The sequence below is a fragment of the Oncorhynchus nerka genome, linkage group LG18, assembly GCF_034236695.1.
Source record: "Oncorhynchus nerka isolate Pitt River linkage group LG18, Oner_Uvic_2.0, whole genome shotgun sequence".
Taxonomy (NCBI): domain Eukaryota; kingdom Metazoa; phylum Chordata; class Actinopteri; order Salmoniformes; family Salmonidae; genus Oncorhynchus; species Oncorhynchus nerka.
Window position 1 is genome coordinate 21,912,140 of NC_088413.1, and position 20,808 is coordinate 21,932,947.

Genomic DNA, 20,808 nt, shown 5'->3' on the forward strand with positions numbered 1-20,808 from the left:
CTCTCTTTCTTGCTCTGATGTAATACTCCATTTAGGACCATCGGGTTCAACACACACCCAGGGGTGGCAATAAAACCCCTTTGCCTGGGGTTGATCGGACACGCCTTTGTCCGATAGTTGTATTTGTGGCCAAAGATTAGACATTAGAAGTAAAACTCCCACTTAAAAAAATACTTTAAAAAAATCTCAACTGGCCAATCAGCTGTTTACTTGTCATGGATATTTTTAATGACCTGTATACGTCCACACCATTCTGTTGTTGGGGTACGCCCACACAATTCAAACATAGAAAAGCTGATTTTTAACATACTTAACTTTTGGGAAGGAAAACTATTTAACTCATATTGTAATTATAAGTCATATTTCATGGAAATCTGGAAACACTGGACAGTTACTTTGAGGTGTTGATGTGGAGAGAGGAAACCAGATCTGTATCTGCAGCCAACTTCCACCTAGTGCTCGCTCATCAGAGGGCCTTCTTACTGTACAGGAACCACTCTTCTGGAAAGGGGAATTTATAGACAGAGTGGGAGATTTTAGCTGAGTGAAGCAGACTGTCTGTGTTCTAAAACGGTCCGTTTGTATGTGTCCGGTCCAGCCCAGATAAATGGGGTTACAGTACAGTGTGTAGCCAGCTGGGAGTTTCCCCGTCTCCTCAAGCATGTGTTGGAACAAGCTGCAGCTAATGGAGTGCAGTGTTTACCGTTGTTCATTTGATGTTTGGTTAGACACTTCTTCTGCGGGCAATTGGAAATAAGTGAAATTTAAACACAGTACATTTGCATGTGTGTGTGTGTGTGTACACGTGTTTGTAGTTAATCTGTGTGTGTATCTGTGTATCAGATTCTGTTTTCTTTCGTCTCAAACCGAAATACCCTCTGGCCATTTCTCCTAGTCTTACTCAAACTGATTTTTTTTTTGCGGGCTCCAAAAACCTGATATTATCAAACTATCTCACCGCCGAAACACGCCTTCTGTTCACTAAGCGGCCACAACAGCTACTGACACCCTCCAGACGTAACCGCGGCAATGGGCGTAGACGGTTTGGAGGCCCGCGAGGCCCCGGGCATATTGATGTCCGTCTGCCTTCCTGGTAAAAAAATCTAACGGATACTTATTGAGCCATCAGTAGCCTTCCAGTAGAGATGTAGTGACTGAGAGAAGCTCCGGCTTAGTCTAATCACCTGTCCTCTTGTTTTACTTCCAACCAAAACATCATTATAGTCTTCAACCATTTTTCTTTTTTTAACACTCTGAAAACACTCACCAGCTGGGACTTTCAGGGGCTTTTGTTAGATTTACTGGCAACACCTGGATCTGCGAGTCGGATCGAAATGGATTGGCCACCTTCCAATTCTGATCTTTTTTCACTAATTGGTATTTTGACCAATCAGATCAGCTCCTTTGCTCATAATTGTGCAAAAGTTTAGAATTGGGTTGCCTGTGTAAATGCAGCCATCCTCACCCTATAATATATTGTTGATCTGTAACATGAGCTTTTGTATACAGAGAGTAAATCCTTACTAAAAAGGATATATATATATCACAGGCCTCAAATCAAATCACATTTTATTGGTCACATACACATGGTTAGCAGATGTTCATGTGAGTGTAATGAAAGGCGTGTGCTTCTAGTTCTGACAGTGCAGTAATATCTAATAAGAAATCCAACAATTCCACAACAACTACCTAATACACACAAATGTAAAGGGATGGAATAAGAATATGTACATATATGAATATATATATATAAATATATGAATGAGCAGTATATACAAATACATATGAGATGAGTAATGTAAGATATGTAAACCTTATTAAAGTGGCATTATTTAAAGTGACTAGTGATCCATTTATTAAAGTGGCCATTGATTTGAGTCTGTATGTAGGCAGCAGCCTCTGTGTTAGTGATGGCTGTTTAACAGTCAGATGGCCTTGAGATAGAATCTGTTTTTCAGTCTCTCGGTCCCAGCTTCGATGCACCTGTCCTGACCTCGCCTTCTGGATGGTAGCGGGGTGAACAGGCAGTGGCTCGGGTGGTTGTTGTCCTTGATGATCTTTTTGGCCTTCCTGTGACGTCTGGTGCTGTAGGTGTCCTGGAGGACAGGTAGTTTACCCCCGGAGATGCGTTGCGCAGACCTCACTACCCTCAGGCGAGCCTTACGTTTGAGGGCGGTACAGTTGCTGTACCAGGCTGTGAAAAAGCCAGACAGGGTGCTCTCAATTGTGCATTTGTAAAAGTTTGTGAGGGTTTTCGGTAACAAGCCAAATGTCTGTGTGGGTGGACAATTTCTGTTTGTCGGTGATGTGTACGCAGAAGAACTTAGAACTTTCCACTACTGTCCCGTCGATGTGGATGGGGGGGATGCTCCCTTTTAAGTTCACGGTCGTCTCCTTTGTTTTGTTGACGTTGAGTGAGAGGTTGTTTTCCTGACACCACACTCTGAGGGCCCTCACCTCCTCCCTGTAGGCTGTCTCATCGTTGTTGGTAATCAAACGGCTGCAAACGTTTGCGAACTTGATGATTTGAGTTGGAGGCGTGCATGGCCATGCAGTCATGGGCGAATAGGGAGTACAGGAGGGGGCTGAGCAGGCACCCATGTGGGGCCCCAGTGTTGAGGATCAGCGAAGTGGAGATTTTGTTTCCTACCTTCACCACCTGGGGACAGCCCTTCAGAAAGTCCAGGACCCAATTGCACAGGGCAGGGTTGAGACCAAGGGCCGGTGTTGAATGCTGAGTTGTAGTCAATGAACAGCATTCTTACATAGATATTCCTCTTGGCCAGATGGGATAGGGCAGTGTGCAGTAGTGTTCATGGTGTTAGTAACTTCGGGCCCTAGTTATTGACTCAAATCCTAACTGGAGTTTCACAGGCATACACTGGCAAATCTCCAATTGCTACAGATCTCAAGTTATAAGCAGACTGAATGCCTGAGTTCTTCCTACCCTCATTTTAATGCCATGCTATTGACAACTTTAGAAAGTGAAATGACCACTTCAGATAGGAGGGGATACCAATCCAGCCTCACATAGCAGAATATCCACCCTAGAATATCCACCCTAGATTATCCTTACTATCCTAAACCTAGTGGCCCCAGTTATAATGCTTCAGAGTGGTTTTAATACCTCCTGTTAACCCACCAACCACTTCAGCTGGAAGTGGATCTATGAATCCAGCCTCACACAGCAGAATATCCACCCTATCCATCGTCTCCTATAGCGTAAGACTCACTCCAGTGGTGGGCTGCATGGGCCAGATTGACTGAGCGCCCCAGAAGTCTGAACCATTGATTTCTTGTGAAGCCTGCACTGATTTAGCTAGCGGCCTTTCTGGCGTTATGTGTCGTTTCACTTCAACCTGGGACTGAGCCTGGGACTGAGCCTGGGACTGAGCCTGGGACTGAGCCTGGGACTGAACCTGGGTCTGCAGGTGTTACTGCCACTAGGAGGAGGAGAGAGGCCTTGTGCTGTCTTCACAAATACCTTACATTTGACCCAGCATTTTATTTTTTGTTCTGAGTGAGAGAATGTCGGACGTTTCCCCTCCACCACGTGAGACCAGGGAAAGAGGAAATGACACTGTATGTGGAACAATATGTCACATTGTTACGGCTCCCTCATCATCTCTCTCTCTGTTTCTCTGTCTCTCTCACACATCTAGCACAGAGAGAATAATGTGAGGAGCACACTCGTATTACCCATTTTATCTCTCTCTCTTTCGCTCTCTTTCTCCCTCCCCCATGTCTCTCTCTCTTTTGAAATGTCACATCACCTCAAAAGCGCCTGACGTTTCAGTCCCTCTCCAAGAAAAATGATCCTCTCCTTTCCTCCTATCCTCTCCTTTCCTCCTTTCCTCTCCTATCCACTCCTTTCCTAATTTCCTCTCCTTTCCTCTCCTTTCCTATTTTCCTCTCCTTTCCTCTTTTCCTCTCCTTTCCTATTTTCCTCTCCTTTCGTCTTTTCCTCTCCTTTCCTCTTTTCCTCTCCTTTCCTCATTTCCTATCTTTTCCTACAGTCCTCATACTCTCCTCTTTTATCTTGTCTTTAAGGGAAGTGTTTTCATCAATACTTTTAGACTACCTGACAGGCATTTCAGGCAGACGAACAATGGTGTTTCTTCTACTTCTCCTAGCAGGAGGCAGTATGAGTCAGCATATGGTCGCTCAGAGGGGTGGCATGCAGTAGTACAACAGATTCCATCAAGCTTGGATGAAATGGGAGATAAAACCACATATAGATTATTTCTCGATTCATTTTTCTTTTACCCAATTCAAAAAGACTAGTATTTCCAGATCATCAAATATGAAGCATATGTTTCTCCTGACCACATGACTGACTGGATGTAATGGATGTGCAGACTTTTGTTCAGGCCCTGCCCTAAAACACTAATTATGGTTCAGGCTGTTTGTGATTTGACTATTTGGATCAGGTTTGTTAATGCTGGGCAGGAACAAAAGCCTGCACACCTAGTAGCTGCAAACCCCTGGTCTAATGTGGTCCAGTTTACCGGACACTGATTAAACCCATTCCTGAACTAAAAAGGAATAGAGAATCTCTAGGTTCAGAGAACCTGCCCTAAAAGCCTAGCTGGTCTATGTTGAACGAGGTGTAGGGATGAAATATTCTACTAACTTTCCCAAAATTCTAAAGTTTTCCAGAAATCTTCCACAGAGATTTCTGGAAAACCTGGGAATTTTGGGAAAGTTACCGCAATTTTCCAACCCTAAAGGTGTCTAAGTCTGGCTGCTCACATATCAGCTTGTTGTTCTAACTCTCACCCTACTAGTTCCACTTCAATACATCTGTTTGTTTTCACCCCGGGACATGTTAGCCTCTCACAGCGGTCTGTGGTAGGCCACTTTTACTGGCACTCCGCTTTGAGCCACTCACACTCTCAGCAGGGAGCCCCAGTGCACCATGGGAAGTTAAAGAGCTGCTTGTGCCTTGTTCTGATTGTGTTGCTAGCCGTGTAAGAGCTGCTGTTCTCAGAGCGTAGCCTGGCGTTTCAGTTGCTGGTTTGTACTGGATTTGATTGGTACGGTGTCCATATTAGGACAGCCAGATGAGGATGTTTTATGTAAATGTGACGAGAGACTGACTGGAAGCTTTTGTGTAATAAAATAGTATTTAACTACTGCTTTGAGGGTGTGTATACACTATTTATACACAAGTATGTAGACAACCCTTTCAAAGTAGCAGATTTGGCTATTTCAGCAAAGTCCGTTGCTGAAAGGTGTATAAAGTTCAGCCCACAGCCATGCAATCTCCATAGACAAACATTGGCAGTAGAATGGCCTTACTGAAGAGCTCAGTGATTACTACTTTGAGGGTGTATATGTGTTGTCTCTCTCTCTCTTTGTTCTTCTCTCTTTCTCTTTCCGCAAACACGCCAAAACGTTCTGACACACATCCGTCGAGTACGTCACGTCAGCGACCCGGACAGAAACGAAGGACGGACCCCAGTCTTTTCACTATTGATTCAATTATCACCGATGGGATGCATGGAGCCATGAAATTACATTTTCATGAAATTAAAATCCCAAAATTCCCAGGGTCTCACTGCCATTTGCAATTTCCCGGGCTGCATTTCACAGCCGCAGACGGGCAGGACGCAAATGTCTTTTTTTACTTTGTCATTTTTGGACCCAACCTAAGGATTTGTCAGGGAATCTACTGTAGTTAGTAGTAGGTTATACTGGATGGATCATGGTTAGAAACAGGATCACGGTGCATTAGTTTGTAAATGTGAAGATGGAGAAGCCTTGAAACACCTTCAGGTGACCTCTCTGCTGCTCTTGCCTTGCGGGCTCACACATACAGAGTCTCACACATACAGAGTCTCACACATACAGAGTGTCACACATACAGAGTCTCACACATACAGAGTCTCACACATACAGAGTCTCACACATACAGAGTCTCACACATACAGAGTCTCACACATACAGAGTCTCACACATACAGAGTCTCACACATACAGAGTGTCACACATACAGAGTCTCACACATACAGAGTCTCACACATACAGAGTCTCACACATACAGAGTCTCACACATACAGAGTCTCACACATACAGAGTGTCACACCTACAGAGTCTCACACCTACAGAGTCTCACACATACAGAGTCTCACACATACAGAGTCTCACACATACAGAGTCTCACACATACAGAGTCTCACACATACAGAGTCTCACACATACAGAGTCTCACACATACAGAGTCTCACACATACAGAGTCTCACACCTGCCTACACACTATTTTACACCTGACTGGCATTCGGCTTTAAGTGCTCTGAATTTTACGAAATGCAACATTTACTTTTCAGTGATCAGAACCCCCACCCTCCATGTACCCATATACTCCATTACCCATAGTTCCGAGTCATCCCCTTACCCGTCTCTCTGTGACAAGTGTTGTGAGTTGTATAACCTTTACAACCCAGTTGAAGGCTCTCACCTGTTCTTTTCCTCTGGGAGATTCATGGAGCGAGTTTAGCCCGGGATATAACTTCTCTTGGAGATGGGGACTTCAAAAAAGTAGTCACAAAAGTCACAGAGGCTTGAAAATGTCATTTTCCAACCATTTCTCATCGTTCAAGTCGGCTCACTCTTCCTGCCAGACGACACCTTTGTATCGCTCGGCGCTCTCTGACACTTTAAACAATTTATGTCGCCCCGACCGGCGACACAGAAGGGTGTTGTGGGTTTTTTTTTTGACCGAAAAGGTCATGGGTTCAGATCTCAAACGGTAACATGGCGATGCGGCATCAGGGCCATTAAAGGAGAAAGGTCAAGGTGAATGTCAAGCTATATATACGCCTGGAAAACATCTAACTTATATTGTGACTGAAACCTCCATGGAGTTTTTCTGACTATGGTTTCTGTCTGTCACAACCTCCCTCACTACCTTACAATGTGTATGCACCAGAACTATTATTACATGACCTCCCCCCTCCGTTCCCCCCGGAGCTTTTAGAAGTTGTCAAATGAAGACGATAACTGTGTTGATGCATTCTCTCGTTGCCTATCTCTGTCATGTTATAAACAACATGTCCGCCGCATAAAACAAGCCTTGGCGGACGGCGCTGAAGGTCAAGGCGGATCTCGTTGCCGGCAAGAAGGAACGCAGGAAGGCGGCTCCTGCATGATAATGAACTGGACCGATAAGACCTACAGTCTCTGACTCGGGTGTCTTTTCATATAAAGAATCACCACCAAGGTCCTGGCTTTCTGGATGGATGGAAACTTTTTATGTTTTCTTTTTTTTTTGGTCTCCGAATCACCAGGCGGAACAGCAGCCGGAGCAGCAACAGAAAATCAATGACCTGATTGAATTCCTCTTTTAAAACGGCCGAAAGGACCAGAGCTATTCATAGATATTGTATGATATTCTGACTGTGTAAGAGAAAGAGGCTGTGAGGGTTTTTTTTGCAGAGAAGTTGGAAGGAGGGATCGTTAAGTCAATATATTCATTTCTGTCAGGTGGTTAATTATCCGAGGCCTGTTTCACCAGCTAACCTGATGGACCAGTGGACCAGATGACCGCTCAGTCCACAGGGAGACTTCTCATCCAGGCTTCCGTGTGTGTGTGTGTGTGTGTGTGTGTGTGTGTGTGTGTGTGTGTGTGTGTGTGTGTGTGTGTGTGTGTGTGTGTGTGTGTGTGTGTGTGTGTGTGTGTGTGTGTGTGTGTGCCTGTGTGTCACAGAGAGAGAGAGAGAGGAATAGTGAGAAAATATGTGTCCTAATGTGCCTGTGTATCACTTAGTGTCCCCCTCCCTTTCACACCACAGTCCAATCAAATCCTCTCAGCTAGATCTGTGTTATAGTTTTTAAAGAAATGCTGCTTTAAAAGAAGTTTCAGTTCAGTTATTTTTTCCGATCGGCGACTTACATTCTAATTGTACACTGTGTTTTCATTATTGATCCTTCAAGTCACCCTTTGAATCTAAAGTGATTCGTTGTCTAATTGAATCCCTGGATGTCTGGTTCTCTGCAGGCTGGAGTCTCCCACCAGGACCCTGAGTCTGGAGGCTCCCAGAGGGGTGGAGGTCAACGCCGGGGTGGGCGACTTCAAGGCCTCCTGCCGGAAAGACCTGTTGCTCCAGTCGTCAGAAGGAGAGGTGAGAGGGGGGAGACGGGGGTCAGGTTGGAGTGTGTTGGGGTGGGTGTGTTGTTGAGGTGTGTGTGTGTGTGTTTTAGGAGGGCTACAATACTGATGCTTGTTGCAGGAGTTCATTAAGTGTCTTATTAACCTAACGAGATCCATCAATCAGTGCAACCTTGTCCAGCTTTGTTCTCCTCTCCATTTATTTGGGGAGAGATGTGACCTCATTAACGCTGCAGTCATGATGAGGTGCCTGTTATCTGTCTGTCTCTCTGTATCTGTCTGTCTGCTCTTCGGTCTGTGGCCCAGCGCGCTGTCGAGACTTCCCTGGAGCGAACCTTGTCATTAGCTCTGTAATTAACTCGGAAAGAAAAGCTGTGTTCTCCAAGACTGATAGTTTGATAGCATGGAACAGTAGGAGGAAAAATAACTATGTAAGTTCTGACTTATTTGTCGCTTCTTCTTTTTAAAGCTTATTTTTCAGGGTGGGGGGGGGGGAGGGTTTGGGAAGAGCCTTTCGTCTCATAGTAAATCTTAGTGGCATTTAGAAGGTAACTTACTCCTAACTCCTAAAGCACCACTTCAATCTCTATTAGACTTCCTTGTTGCTATGACCCATAGTGCATCCTGGGCAGGTGAGAGGTCACAGGTTAGAGGCCAGTGTGATAAGTAGATGTCCCCCCACCCCCCCATAGAGTTAGATAGGGTCTCGTATCCTGTCTTTTCAATGTCCACGTCTACTTCAGGAAGTGCACCCTCTATCCAACTCCATGATGTCCCCTGCGTGTTGTTTGCATGCTAAGCACAATGGCCGCTGCTGAAGTGGAACTGGTTTGTGTGACTGGTCCTAAACAACTCAAGCGTTGTCAGACTTTCAGAGTCCCGCTCCCTGCTGTTACAGGATCACCTTTAAATGAACACTAGCTGCTTCCTGAGATGTGTCCCACTCTCCTTTCAGCTCCAGGCCCCCAGCCTGGCTTTAGTAACTACACCCGCTATTTCATTCACTTCCAACATCCCCGGTAAAGGATCATTGTATATCGTCACTTAACTATAAAAAGGCATTTTTTTTTCTAATTTCTCCTCTTCCCTTCTTCTTTTTCATCTCTTGCCTGTATAGGAGATGTCTACCTTGTCTACCTTTAGAGGTAGATCTGGAGTCGAAAGAAATGCACATCTGTTTAGGCTAGTGGAGTAGAACACTTGAAAAAGAAAAGGAGAGCCTCACACTCTAGGAGCTCAGATGTAATCATTTAATAACTAAATATGTTTAGACAAGCGGTCTTCATCAGGGTCTGTCTGTCTTCATCAGGGTCTGACGGTCTTCATCAGGGTCTGTCTGTCTTCATCAGGGTCTGTCTGTCTTCATCAGGGTCTGTCTGTCTTCATCAGGGTCTGTCGGTCTTCATCAGGGTCTGTCTGTCTTCATCAGGGTCTGTCTGTCTTCATCAGGGTCTGACGGTCTTCATCAGGGTCTGTCTGTCTTCATCAGGGTCTGTCTGTCTTCATCAGGGTCTTTCGGTCTTCATCAGGGTCTGACGGTCTTCATCAGGGTCTGTCGGTCTTCATCAGGGTCTGTCGGTCTTCATCAGGGTCTGTCTGTCTTCATCAGGGTCTGTCTGTCTTCATCGGGGTCTGTCTGTCTTCATCAGGGTCTGTCTGTCTTCATCAGGGTCTGTCTGTCTTCATCAGGGTCTGTCTGTCTTCATCAGGGTCTGTCTGTCTTCATCAGGGTCTACCTTTAGATGTAGATCTGTCTGTCTTCATCAGGGTCTACCTTTAGAGGTAGATCTGTCTGTCTTCATCAGGGTCTGTCTGTCTTCATCAGGGTCTACCTTTAGAGGTAGATCTGTCTGTCTTCATCAGGGTCTACCATTAGAAGTAGATCTGTCTGTCTTCATCAGGGTCTGTCTGTCTTCATCAAGGTCTGTCTGTCTTCATCAGGGTCTGTCTGTCTTCATCAGGGTCTACCTTTAGAGGTAGATCTGTCTGTCTTCATCAGGGTCTGTCTGTCTTCATCAGGGTCTACCATTAGAGGTAGAACTGTCTGTCTTCATCAGGGTCTGTCTGTCTTCATCAAGGTCTGTCTGTCTTCATCCGGGTCTGTCTGTCTTCATCAGGGTCTACCTTTAGAGGTAGATCTGTCTGTCTTCATCAGGGTCTGTCTGTCTTCATCAGGGTCTACCATTAGAGGTAGAACTGTCTGTCTTCATCAGGGTCTGTCTGTCTTCATCAAGGTCTGTCTGTCTTCATCCGGGTCTGTCTGTCTTCATCAGGGTCTGTCTGTCTTCATCAGGGTCTACCATTAGAGGTAGATCTGTCTGTCTTCATCAGGGTCTACCATTAGAGGTATATCTGTCTGTCTTCATCAGGGTCTGTCTGTCTTCATCAGGGTCTACCATTAGAGGTAGATCTGTCTCTCTTCATCAGGGTCTACCATTAGAGGTAGATCTGTCTCTCTTCATCAGGGTCTACCATTAGAGGTAGATCTGTCTGTCTTCATCAGGGTCTACCATTAGAGGTAGGACAATTCCCTGAAGAGGAGAAGAGACGATCATAGAGAGTGTAAGACGAGCACTAGACACTTGACACAAAGCGTTGTCGTCAAACCGTGGGCTTTGACGCACAACGAGGGGTGTTATGAAACAGATGGACCTCTCTGTAGCCTTAGTGTGACGGAGTTCTGTCAGTCTTTGTGCGCCGTGACACCCAGTGACACGTCCTGACCTTCCTGTCTTCGTCCCGCAAAGACTTCCTCCCTCATCAGTCCAGCCTTGGCGGCCACACAAATTACAACTTATGTGCCTCTATGAGGAAGTTGGGGAACACAGCCAATTAGATTTACTGCTCCTACTTTCCTCTCTCTTTCTTTATAATTCTCAATTATTCCTCGTGTGATGGAGGACGTTGACAGAAGAAGAGGGAGAAGAGGAGAAAATAGATGTCTCTGTCAATTTGGAAGGGAAGGCAAACCACATCGGACACCGGGGCTTAACGCGAAATCGATGTTGTCAGCAGCTGGCACTTAAAGGAGCTACATTCAAGTTTAAAAACTTTGGAGAGCCTGGAATTAAATCCAAATGGGTTCGGGTTCCCGATTCGGGAGCATCTTATCGCCTTCTCCGGGATTTCCATTAAAATCAGAGGGAATGAGACTTGACAGAGTCCTCTCTCTCTCCTCTAGTCCCGAGGCCTACTCACTCGCTCTGTCTGTCTCGCTCTCTTTCTCTCATCCCAAGGCCTAGTCACTCTATCTTTCTCTCGCTCTCTTTATCTCTCGGTCTCTCTCTATTTCTTTCTCTCTCTCTGTATTTCTCACTCACTCTCTCGGTCTCTCTCATCTGAGGCCTCTCTCTCTCTCTCTCTCTCTCTCTCTCTCTCATCCCTAGGTCTCCTTACTCTCCCTTTCTCAACTCTCTCAGCTCTCCATGTCTCTCTCTCTCAATTTCAATAGAATTCTCTCTCTCATTCAGCTCCCCATGTCTCACATGTAAACGGAAAAGAGCAGGCAGGTACTCAAATGAAATCTTGAAGCCTCCAATTGCCCAAAGCCTTTGACTGTCTCTTTTTTTATTGTACATTAGTGCCATTCAACTTTAAGAGCGGAATATCGTAAAGTTCAATTGCCCTCATTCAACCTATTTAGAGAATGGCTAAGTAGTAATAGAAAGAATGCAGTGTAGGTTAAGTGGGAGTTATTCTGAGCTTCTTAGCCTTTTAGCCACTGCTAAAGCTGCACTGAAGTGGACGCTTAGAACTACTTCCTGTTTCAACTATGTTTGTTGTTGTGGTGGTGGTAACTCACTTCCTCCCGCCGTTCCTTCTCTTTCTCCTCTTCCTCCTCTTCTCCCTCTTTCTCCTCCACCTACTCATCATCAGTCACAACTCTGAAACCTGAGTAGAAACCTACTTCTCATATCTAGTATGCAACATTTGACTGAAATCTGTCATGATCAAACCATATTTTCTCTGACTTTACAGTAAGACATTGAAGGCAGCCGTAATGGCACTTTCAACCAGGGCCCAACTAAATACACCTGTACACATGTAACCACAAAGCTAAGGTGACAAACTAGCACGGGTAACCCATATATGGTCTTACAGTATGTCTAATTTGTTTGAATGAAGATCCAGGCTGCCTCCCAAAAGTTTGCTTTTACAGGCATTTCGCTACACCCGCAATAACATCTGCTAAACACATGTATGTGACCAATAACATTTGATTTGATGTCACCCTATTCCCTATTTGGTGCACTACTTTTGACCAGGTGCCATACAGTAGCTCTGGTCAAAAGTAGTGCACTATAAAGGGAATAGGGCGCCATTTGAGACGTACCCAGATAATGTTTTCTCTAGCGTTTGGGAACAGAACTACAGTCTGACTGTAGATGAGATATGAGAGAAATAATGGGGAAATCTGTCAAAATGGCAACCAACATAACTAGAGTACCCTACAGTCCCTTCAGAAAGTATTCATAACCCTTGACTTGTTCCACATTTGTGACTGGCCGGCACGATTCGGTCTTATGTAGCAACATTTGAAATTGTGTTTTTTTACATTGGATAAAAGTAGAGACTCAGAGATAGAAAACGGTATGTCATACAATTCAGTTTAGGAACAATGGGAAAGTAATTCTGCTTTGAAATTTGATAAACTTGTAACCTCACTTTTGACAAAATGACCCTTGAATGTTTTGGTGCATACTGCAGAGCTCTTCGTTGTCTCCACTCAACACACCCTCTTAAGCTTTAGCACCACCCATCTCTTTAAGGATTCACGTGAGGCTATGTACTAAACAACCAAACATTCCAAGACTAAAGGCTGGTTTATACCACCGGTCTGTTTGTAATTGTAATCTGGAGTGCCAGAGCGTGCTCTGGGCATTCATAAACTCAGAGCATTGTCAGATTGTCCGTTTAAATTCAGAGCGTTTGGCTCTCGGCGCTTTCAGAGTGCACACTGGATGCTCTGGCTGAGGAGTAGGGTAGATCTGAACGTTCTCATCTAACAACAGCAGTCATGCACCCAAGCTAATGTTGGCTAACTTGCTAGCTACTTCCTGACACAAATGAGAGAACGGCTCACTCATTTTACTCACTCTAGCAGAGCTGTTTGGGATGTTTTTATGTTATCAGAGCATTGGTGACTGCAACGGTGCTGCTGGCAACAATTTAATTACACTTTTTTGCCCATGTTTACTGCCGTATTCAACAGGTTCGTGAATTCGGCTGTTATTCTGCGCTCTGGAAAACTCAGAAGAGAGTCCTCTGATATCGGAGTACATAGACATAGTCTATCCACAGTTGTCGCAGTGACATTCAAACGAGGCTGCAATGAAAACTAATGCGACTGTGTTGGCAACAAAATCCGGGGTGTGAACTAAGTTTCAATTCAGCATTGATTGACGTGATAATGGACTAATAATATTGGAGAAAGGATGAAAAACCTGACCCCTCTGACGCGGTACGTTACATCGTGACGTGTCACTACGTGCATTTGCAACTCATTTTGTACAGCCTCTTTCCACCAGGGGTAGCCCGTCTCTCGCATATTAAAAACATTAAAAACAAGAAAGGGACAGCGTAAGGGGGATACCTAGTCAGTTGTACCTTCTGTGTGTTCTCTTTTCGACTCCGTCTGCATATTTGCAATCAAACGCCAGAATTTTCTCCATCTCATTGGCTATCATTCTCCAATTCCACTGATTTCAAAGCTCTGTCCTCCAGAAAGTGGAGAGCAACACTTATGCTGTTCTACTACGTGATATCTATCAAAAAGCCGCGTTAGAATGGATTACCAACACATACTGAACAGCTCATATTATAGACAGAAGTGTGCTATATGGCAGACCAATACATACTCATCTCTCGGCATATCCAGCCCACTCATTATCTCAGCCAATCATGGCTAGCGGGAAGGTTTCTGACTTTTTCCGTGGCTAAACCAACTAGGCTCGTAATTTAACAATTGTATTCGCATTCACAGATGGTATACACGTTTGTTATTAAGGCACATATAAGTTCACATGTTCCAGAAGGCATTTCTGCCAAAAAACGCATTTACTTTCAAATGGCGCTCCTGTGTAGTAGTGATGCCTGTGTTTAGCTCTATTCCATTTTTTTTGTATCCTAAAAAACTTCCTAGTTCTTGCAGATGACAAGCATATCCATAACATGATGTAGCCACCACCATGCTTGAAAATATGAAGAGTGGTACTCAGTGATGGGTTGTGTTGGATTTGCCAGAAACATAAAGCTTTGTATTCAGGACAAAAAGTTCAAGTTCATTTCTTTGCCACCTTTTTGCAGTTTTCCTTCAGTGCCTTGTTACAAACAGGATGCATGTTTTGGAATATTTTTTATTCTGTACAGGCTTCCTTCATTTCACGTAATTTAGGTTAGTATTGTAGGGTAACTACAATTTTGTTGATCCATCCTCAGTTTTCTCCTATCACAGCCGTTAAACTCTGTAACTGTTTTAAAGTCACAAATGGCCTCATGGTGAAAGTCCCTGAGTGGTTTCCTTCCCGTCCGGCAACTGAGTAAGTAAGGACGCCTGTATCTTGGTAGTGACTGGGTGTATTAATACACCATCCAAAGTGAAATAAATAACTTCACCATGCTCAAAGGTATATTCAATGTTATTTTTTTGTTTTTTTGACCCATCTACTATTACGTGCCCTTCTTTGTGAGGCATTGGAAAACCTCCCTGGTCTTTGTGGTTGAATCTGTGTTTGAAATTCACTGCTGGACTGAAGGACCTTACAGTAACAGTAATTGTATGTGTGGGGTCAGGAGATAAGGTAGTCAATCCAAAATCTTAAGCTCTATTATTGCACAAAGTCTGTCCAATTTATTATGTGTCTTGTTAAGCAAATTATTACTCCTGAACAAATTTAGGCTTGGCTTAACAAAGGGGTTAAATATTGATTGACTCAAGATGTTTAATCTTTTCATTCTTAATACATTTGTAAGAATTTATAAAAACATAATTCCACTTTGACATTATGGGCTATTGTGTAAATCTACATTTAATACATTTTAAATTCCGGCTGTAACACAACAACATTTGTAAAAGTCAAGGGGTGTGAATAATTTCTGAATGCTCTGTATGTTATCAACCATCAGTTCAGAACTGATAAATCACAGCTGTCCAATGTTTGGCAATGACGATGGAAGCAATGACGGTGGCGGGGTCTGCGTTCTGTCTGACATTGTCCTAGTGTCACGCTGAGGCAGCAGACAGGCGCACCCACACACACACACACACACACACACACACACACACACACACACACACACACACACACACACACACACACACACACACACACACACACACACACACACACACACACACACACACACACACACACACACACACACACACACACACACACACACACACACACACACACACACACACACACACACACACACACACACACACACACACACACACACACGCTTCTAAAAGACCTATAGGACAGGCTTCTTTCATTGTTGTGTCTTTGTCCCCTCTGTCTGTGTGCATTATGCCGTCACTACAGCTGGACTAGGTCTCATGTTTATTATGGTGGTCAGTACAGTACTAGGGTCTGTCACTACAGCTGGACAGGTCTCAGGTTTATTATGGTGGTCAGTACAGTACTAGGGTCTGTCACTACAGCTGGACTAGGTCTCAGGTTTATTATGGTGGTCAGTACAGTACTAGGGTCTGTCACTACAGCTGGACTAGGTCTCAGGTTTATTATGGTGGTCAGTACAGTACTAGGGTCTGTCACTAGGTCTCAGGTTTATTATGGGGGTCAGTACAGTACTAGGGTCTGTCACTAGGTCTCAGGTTTATTATGGTGGTCAGTACAGTACTAGGGTCTGTCTCAGGTTTATTATGGGGTCAGTCTGGTCTCAGGTTTATTATGGGGTCAGTACAGTACTAGGGTCTGTCTGCTGGACTAGGTCTCAGGTTTATTATGGTGGTCAGTAGGGTCTGTCACTAGCTGGTCTCAGGTTTATTATGGAGGTCAGTACTAGGGTCTGTCACTACAGCTGGACTAGGTCTCAGGTTTATTATGGTGGTCAGGTCAGGGTCTGTACAGTACTATGGGGTCTGTCACTACAGCTGGACTAGGTCTCAGGTTTATTATGGTGGTCAGTACAGTACTAGGGTCTGTCACTACAGCTGGACTAGGTCTCAGGTTTATTATGGTGGTCAGTACAGTACTAGGGTCTGTCACTACAGCTGGACTAGGTCTCAGGTTTATTATGGTGGTCAGTACAGTACTAGGGTCTGTCACTGGACAGGTCTCTGGTACAGTACTAGGGTCTGTACAGCTCAGGTTTATTATGGAGGTCAGTACAGTACTAGGGTCTGTCACTACAGGTCTCTCAGTACAGTACTAGGGTCTGTCACTACTAGGTCTCAGGTTTATTATGGAGGTCAGTACAGTACTAGGGTCTGTCACTACAGCTGGACTAGGTCTCAGGTTTATTATACAGCTGGGGTCAGGTACAGTACTAGGGTCTGTACAGCTGGACTAGGTCTCAGGTTTATTATGGACTAGGTCTCAGGTTTATTATGGAGGTCAGTACAGTACTAGGGTCTGTCACTACAGCTGGACTAGGTCTCAGGTTTATTATGGTGGTCAGTACAGTACTAGGGTCTGTCACTACAGCTGGACTAGGTCTCAGGTTTATTATGGTGGTCAGTACAGTACTAGGGTCTGTCACTACAGCTGGAAAAGGCCTCAGGTTTATTATGGAGGGTCTCAGGTCTGTCACTATGGTCTAGGTCTCAGGTTTATTATGGAGGTCAGTACAGTACTAGGGTCTGTACAGCACTAGGTCTCAGGTTTATTATGGGAGGTCAGTACAGTACTAGGGTCTGCTCACTAGGTCTCAGGTTTATTATGGTGGTCAGTACAGTACTAGGGTCTGTACAGCTGGACTAGGTCTCAGGTTTATTATGGTGGTCAGTACACTAGGGTCTGTCACTAGGGTCTGTCACTCAGGTCTCAGGTTTATTATGGGGTCAGTCAGTACAGTACTAGGGTCTGTCTAGGGTCTGTCAGGTCTCAGGTTTATTATGGGGGTCAGTACAGTACTAGGGTCTGTCACTAGGTCTCAGGTTTATTATGGTCAGGTCAGTACAGTATTAGGGTCTGTCACTACAGGTCTCAGGTTTAATCAGTACAGTACTAGGGTCTGGGCCTCGGTTTATTATGGAGGTCAGTACAGTTCTAGGGTCTGTCACTACAGCTGGACTAGGTCTCAGGTTTATTATGGTGGTCAGTACAGTACTAGGGTCTGTCACTAGGTCTCAGGTTTATTATGGGGGTCAGTACAGTACTAGGGTCTGTCACTAGGTCTCAGGTTTATTATGGTGGTCAGTACAGTACTAGGGTCTGTCACTACAGCTGGACTAAGGTCTCAGGTTTATTATGGGGGTCAGTACAGTACTAGGGTCTGTCACTACAGCTGGACTAGGTCTCAGGTTTATTATGGTGGTCAGTACAGTACTAGGGTCTGTCACTACAGCTGGACTAGGTCTCAGGTTTATTATGGTGGTCAGTACAGTACTAGGGTCTGTCACTAGGTCTCAGGTTTATTATGGTGGTCAGTACAGTACTAGGGTCTGTCACTACAGCTGGACTAGGTCTCAGGTTTATTATGGTGGTCAGTACAGTACTAGGGTCTGTCACTAGGTCTCAGGTTTATTATGGTGGTCAGTACAGTACTAGGGTCTGTCACTACAGCTGGACTAGGTCTCAGGTTTATTATGGTGGTCAGTACAGTACTAGGGTCTGTCACTACAGCTGGACTAGGTCTCAGGTTTATTATGGTGGTCAGTACAGTACTAGGGTCTGTCACTACAGCTGGACTAGGTCTCAGGTTTATTATGGGGGTCAGTACAGTACTAGGGTCTGTCACTAGGTCTCAGGTTTATTATGGGGGTCAGTACAGTACTAGGGTCTGTCACTACAGCTGGACTAGGTCTCAGGTTTATTATGGGGGTCAGTACAGTACTAGGGTCTGTCACTAGGTCTCAGGTTTATTATGGGGGTCAGTACAGTACTAGGGTCTGTCACTAGGTCTCAGGTTTATTATGGGGGTCAGTACAGTACTAGGGTCTGTCACTAGGTCTCTGGTTTATTATGGGGGTCAGTACAGTACTAGGGTCTGTCACTAGGTCTCAGGTTTATTATGGTGGTCAGTACAGTACTAGGGTCTGTCACTAGGTCTCAGGTTTATTATGGTTTATTATGGTCAGTACAGTACTAGGGTCTGTCACTAGGTCTCAGGTTTATTATGGAGGTCAGTACAGTACTAGCTGGACTAGACTCTTAATATAGGTCTGTCACTAGGGTCTGTCACTACAGCTGGACTAGGTCTCAGGTTTATTATGGTGGTCAGTACAGTACTAGGGTCTGTCACTAGGTCTCAGGTTTATTATGGGGGTCAGTACAGTACTAGGGTCTGTCACTAGGTCTCAGGTTTATTATGGGGGTCAGTACAGTACTAGGGTCTGTCACTAGGTCTCAGGTTTATTATGGGGGTCAGTACAGTACTAGGGTCTGTCACTAGGTCTCAGGTTTATTATGGGGGTCAGTACAGTACTAGGGTCTGTCACTAGGTCTCAGGTTTATTATGGTGGTCAGTACAGTACTAGGGTCTGTCACTAGGTCTCAGGTTTATTATGTCACGGTCAGTACAGTACTAGGGTCTGTCACTAGGTCTCAGGTTTATTATGGGGTCAGTACAGTACTAGGGTCTGTCACTAGGTCTCAGGTTTATTATAGGGGAGGTCAGTACAGTACTAGGGTCTGTCACTAGGTCTCAGGTTTATTATGGGGGGGTCAGTACAGTACTAGGGTCTGTCACTAGGTCTCAGGTTTATTATGGGGTCAGTACAGTACTAGGGTCTGTCACTACAGTTTACTATGGGGTCTGTCAGGGTCTCAGGTCTCAGGTTTATTATGGAGGTCAGTACAGTACTAGGGTCTGTCACTAGGTCTCAGGTTTATTATGGGGGTCAGTACAGTACTAGGGTCTGTCACTAGGTCTCAGGTTTATTATGGTGGTCAGTACAGTACTAGGGTCTGTCACTAGGTCTCAGGTTTATTATGGAGGTCAGTACAGTACTAGGGTCTGTCACTAGGTCTCAGGTTTATTATGGTGGTCAGTACAGTACTAGGGTCTGTTACTAGGTATCAGGTTTATTATGGGGGTCAGTACAGTACTAGGGTCTGTCACTAGGTCTCAGGTTTATTATGGGGGTCAGTACAGTACTAGGGTCTGTCACTAGGTCTCAGGTTTATTATGGTGGTCAGTACAGTACTAGGGTCTGTCACTAGGTCTCAGGTTTATTATGGGGGTCAGTACAGTACTAGGGTCTGTCACTAGGTCTCAGGTTTATTATAGGGTCTGGGGTCAGTACAGTACTAGGGTCTGGGTCTGTCAGTACTAGGTCTCAGGTTTATTATGGGGGTCAGTACAGTACTAGGGTCTGTCACTAGGTCTCAGGTTTATTATTTACATTTACATTTAAGTCATTTAGCAGACGCTCTTATCCAGAGCGACTTACAAATTGGTGCTTTCACCTTATGACATCCAGTGGAACAGCCACTTTACAATAGTGCATCTAGGTCTTTTAAGGGGGGGAGAAGGATTAGGGTCTTTATCCTATCCTAGGTATTCCTTAAAGAGGTGGGGTTTCAGGTGTCTCCGGAAGGTGGTGATTGACTCCGCTGTCCTGGCGTCGTGAGGGAGTTTGTTCCACCATTGGGGGGCCAGAGCAGCGAACAGTTTTGACTGGGCTGAGCGGGAACTGTACTTCCTCAGTGGTAGGGAGGCGAGCAGGCCAGAGGTGGATGAACGCAGTGCCCTTGTTTGGGTGTAGGGCCTGATCAGAGCCTGGAGGTACTGAGGTGCGTTCCCCTCACAGCTCCGTAGGCAAGCACCATGGTCTTGTAGCGGATGCGAGCTTCAACTGGAAGCCAGTGGGAGAGCGGAGGAGCGGGGTGACGTGAGAGAACTTGGGAAGGTTGAACACCAGACGGGCTGCGGCGTTCTGGATGAGTTGTAGGGGTTTAATGGCACAGGCAGGAGCCCAGCCACAGCGAGTTGCAGTAATCCAGACGGGAGATGACAAGTGCCTGGATTAGGACCTGCGCCGCTTCCTGTGTGAGGCAGGGTCGTACTCTGCGGATGTTGTAGAGCATGAACCTACAGGAACGGGCCACCGCCTTGATGTTATTTGAGAACGACAGGGTGTTGTCCAGGATCACGCCAAGGTTCTTAGCGCTCTGGGACGAGGACACAATGGAGTTGTCAACCGTGATGGCGAGATCATGGAACGGGCAGTCCTTCCCGGGAGGAAGAGCAGCTCCGTCTTGCCGAGGTTCAGCTTGAGGTGATGATCCGTCATCCACACTGATATGTCTGCCAGACATGCAGAGATGCGATTCGCCACCTGGTCGTCAGAAGGGGAAAGGAGAAGATTAATTGTGTGTCGTCTGCATAGCAATGATAGGAGAGACCATGTGAGGTTATGACAGAGCCAAGTGACTTGGTGTATAGCGAGAATAGGAGAGGGCCTAGAACAGAGCCCTGGGGACACCAGTGGTGAGAGCACGTGGTGAGGAGACGGATTCTCGCCACGCCACCTGGTAGGAGCGACCTGTCAGGTAGGACGCAATCCA

At 45.3% G+C, this 20,808-nt stretch overlaps 1 protein-coding gene across 1 annotated transcript in view; it reads left to right on the forward strand.

Annotated features, from left to right (window-relative positions):
- The window catches only part of LOC135561821 (zeta-sarcoglycan), a 97,947-nt gene that overhangs the window by 61,235 nt on the left and 15,904 nt on the right, over positions 1-20,808 (forward strand). Inside the window, exon 5 of the mRNA XM_065003747.1 lies at positions 8,000-8,123. Within this exon, the coding sequence (XP_064859819.1) occupies positions 8,000-8,123 (124 nt within the window). The remainder of the gene's footprint in view (positions 1-7,999; positions 8,124-20,808) is intronic.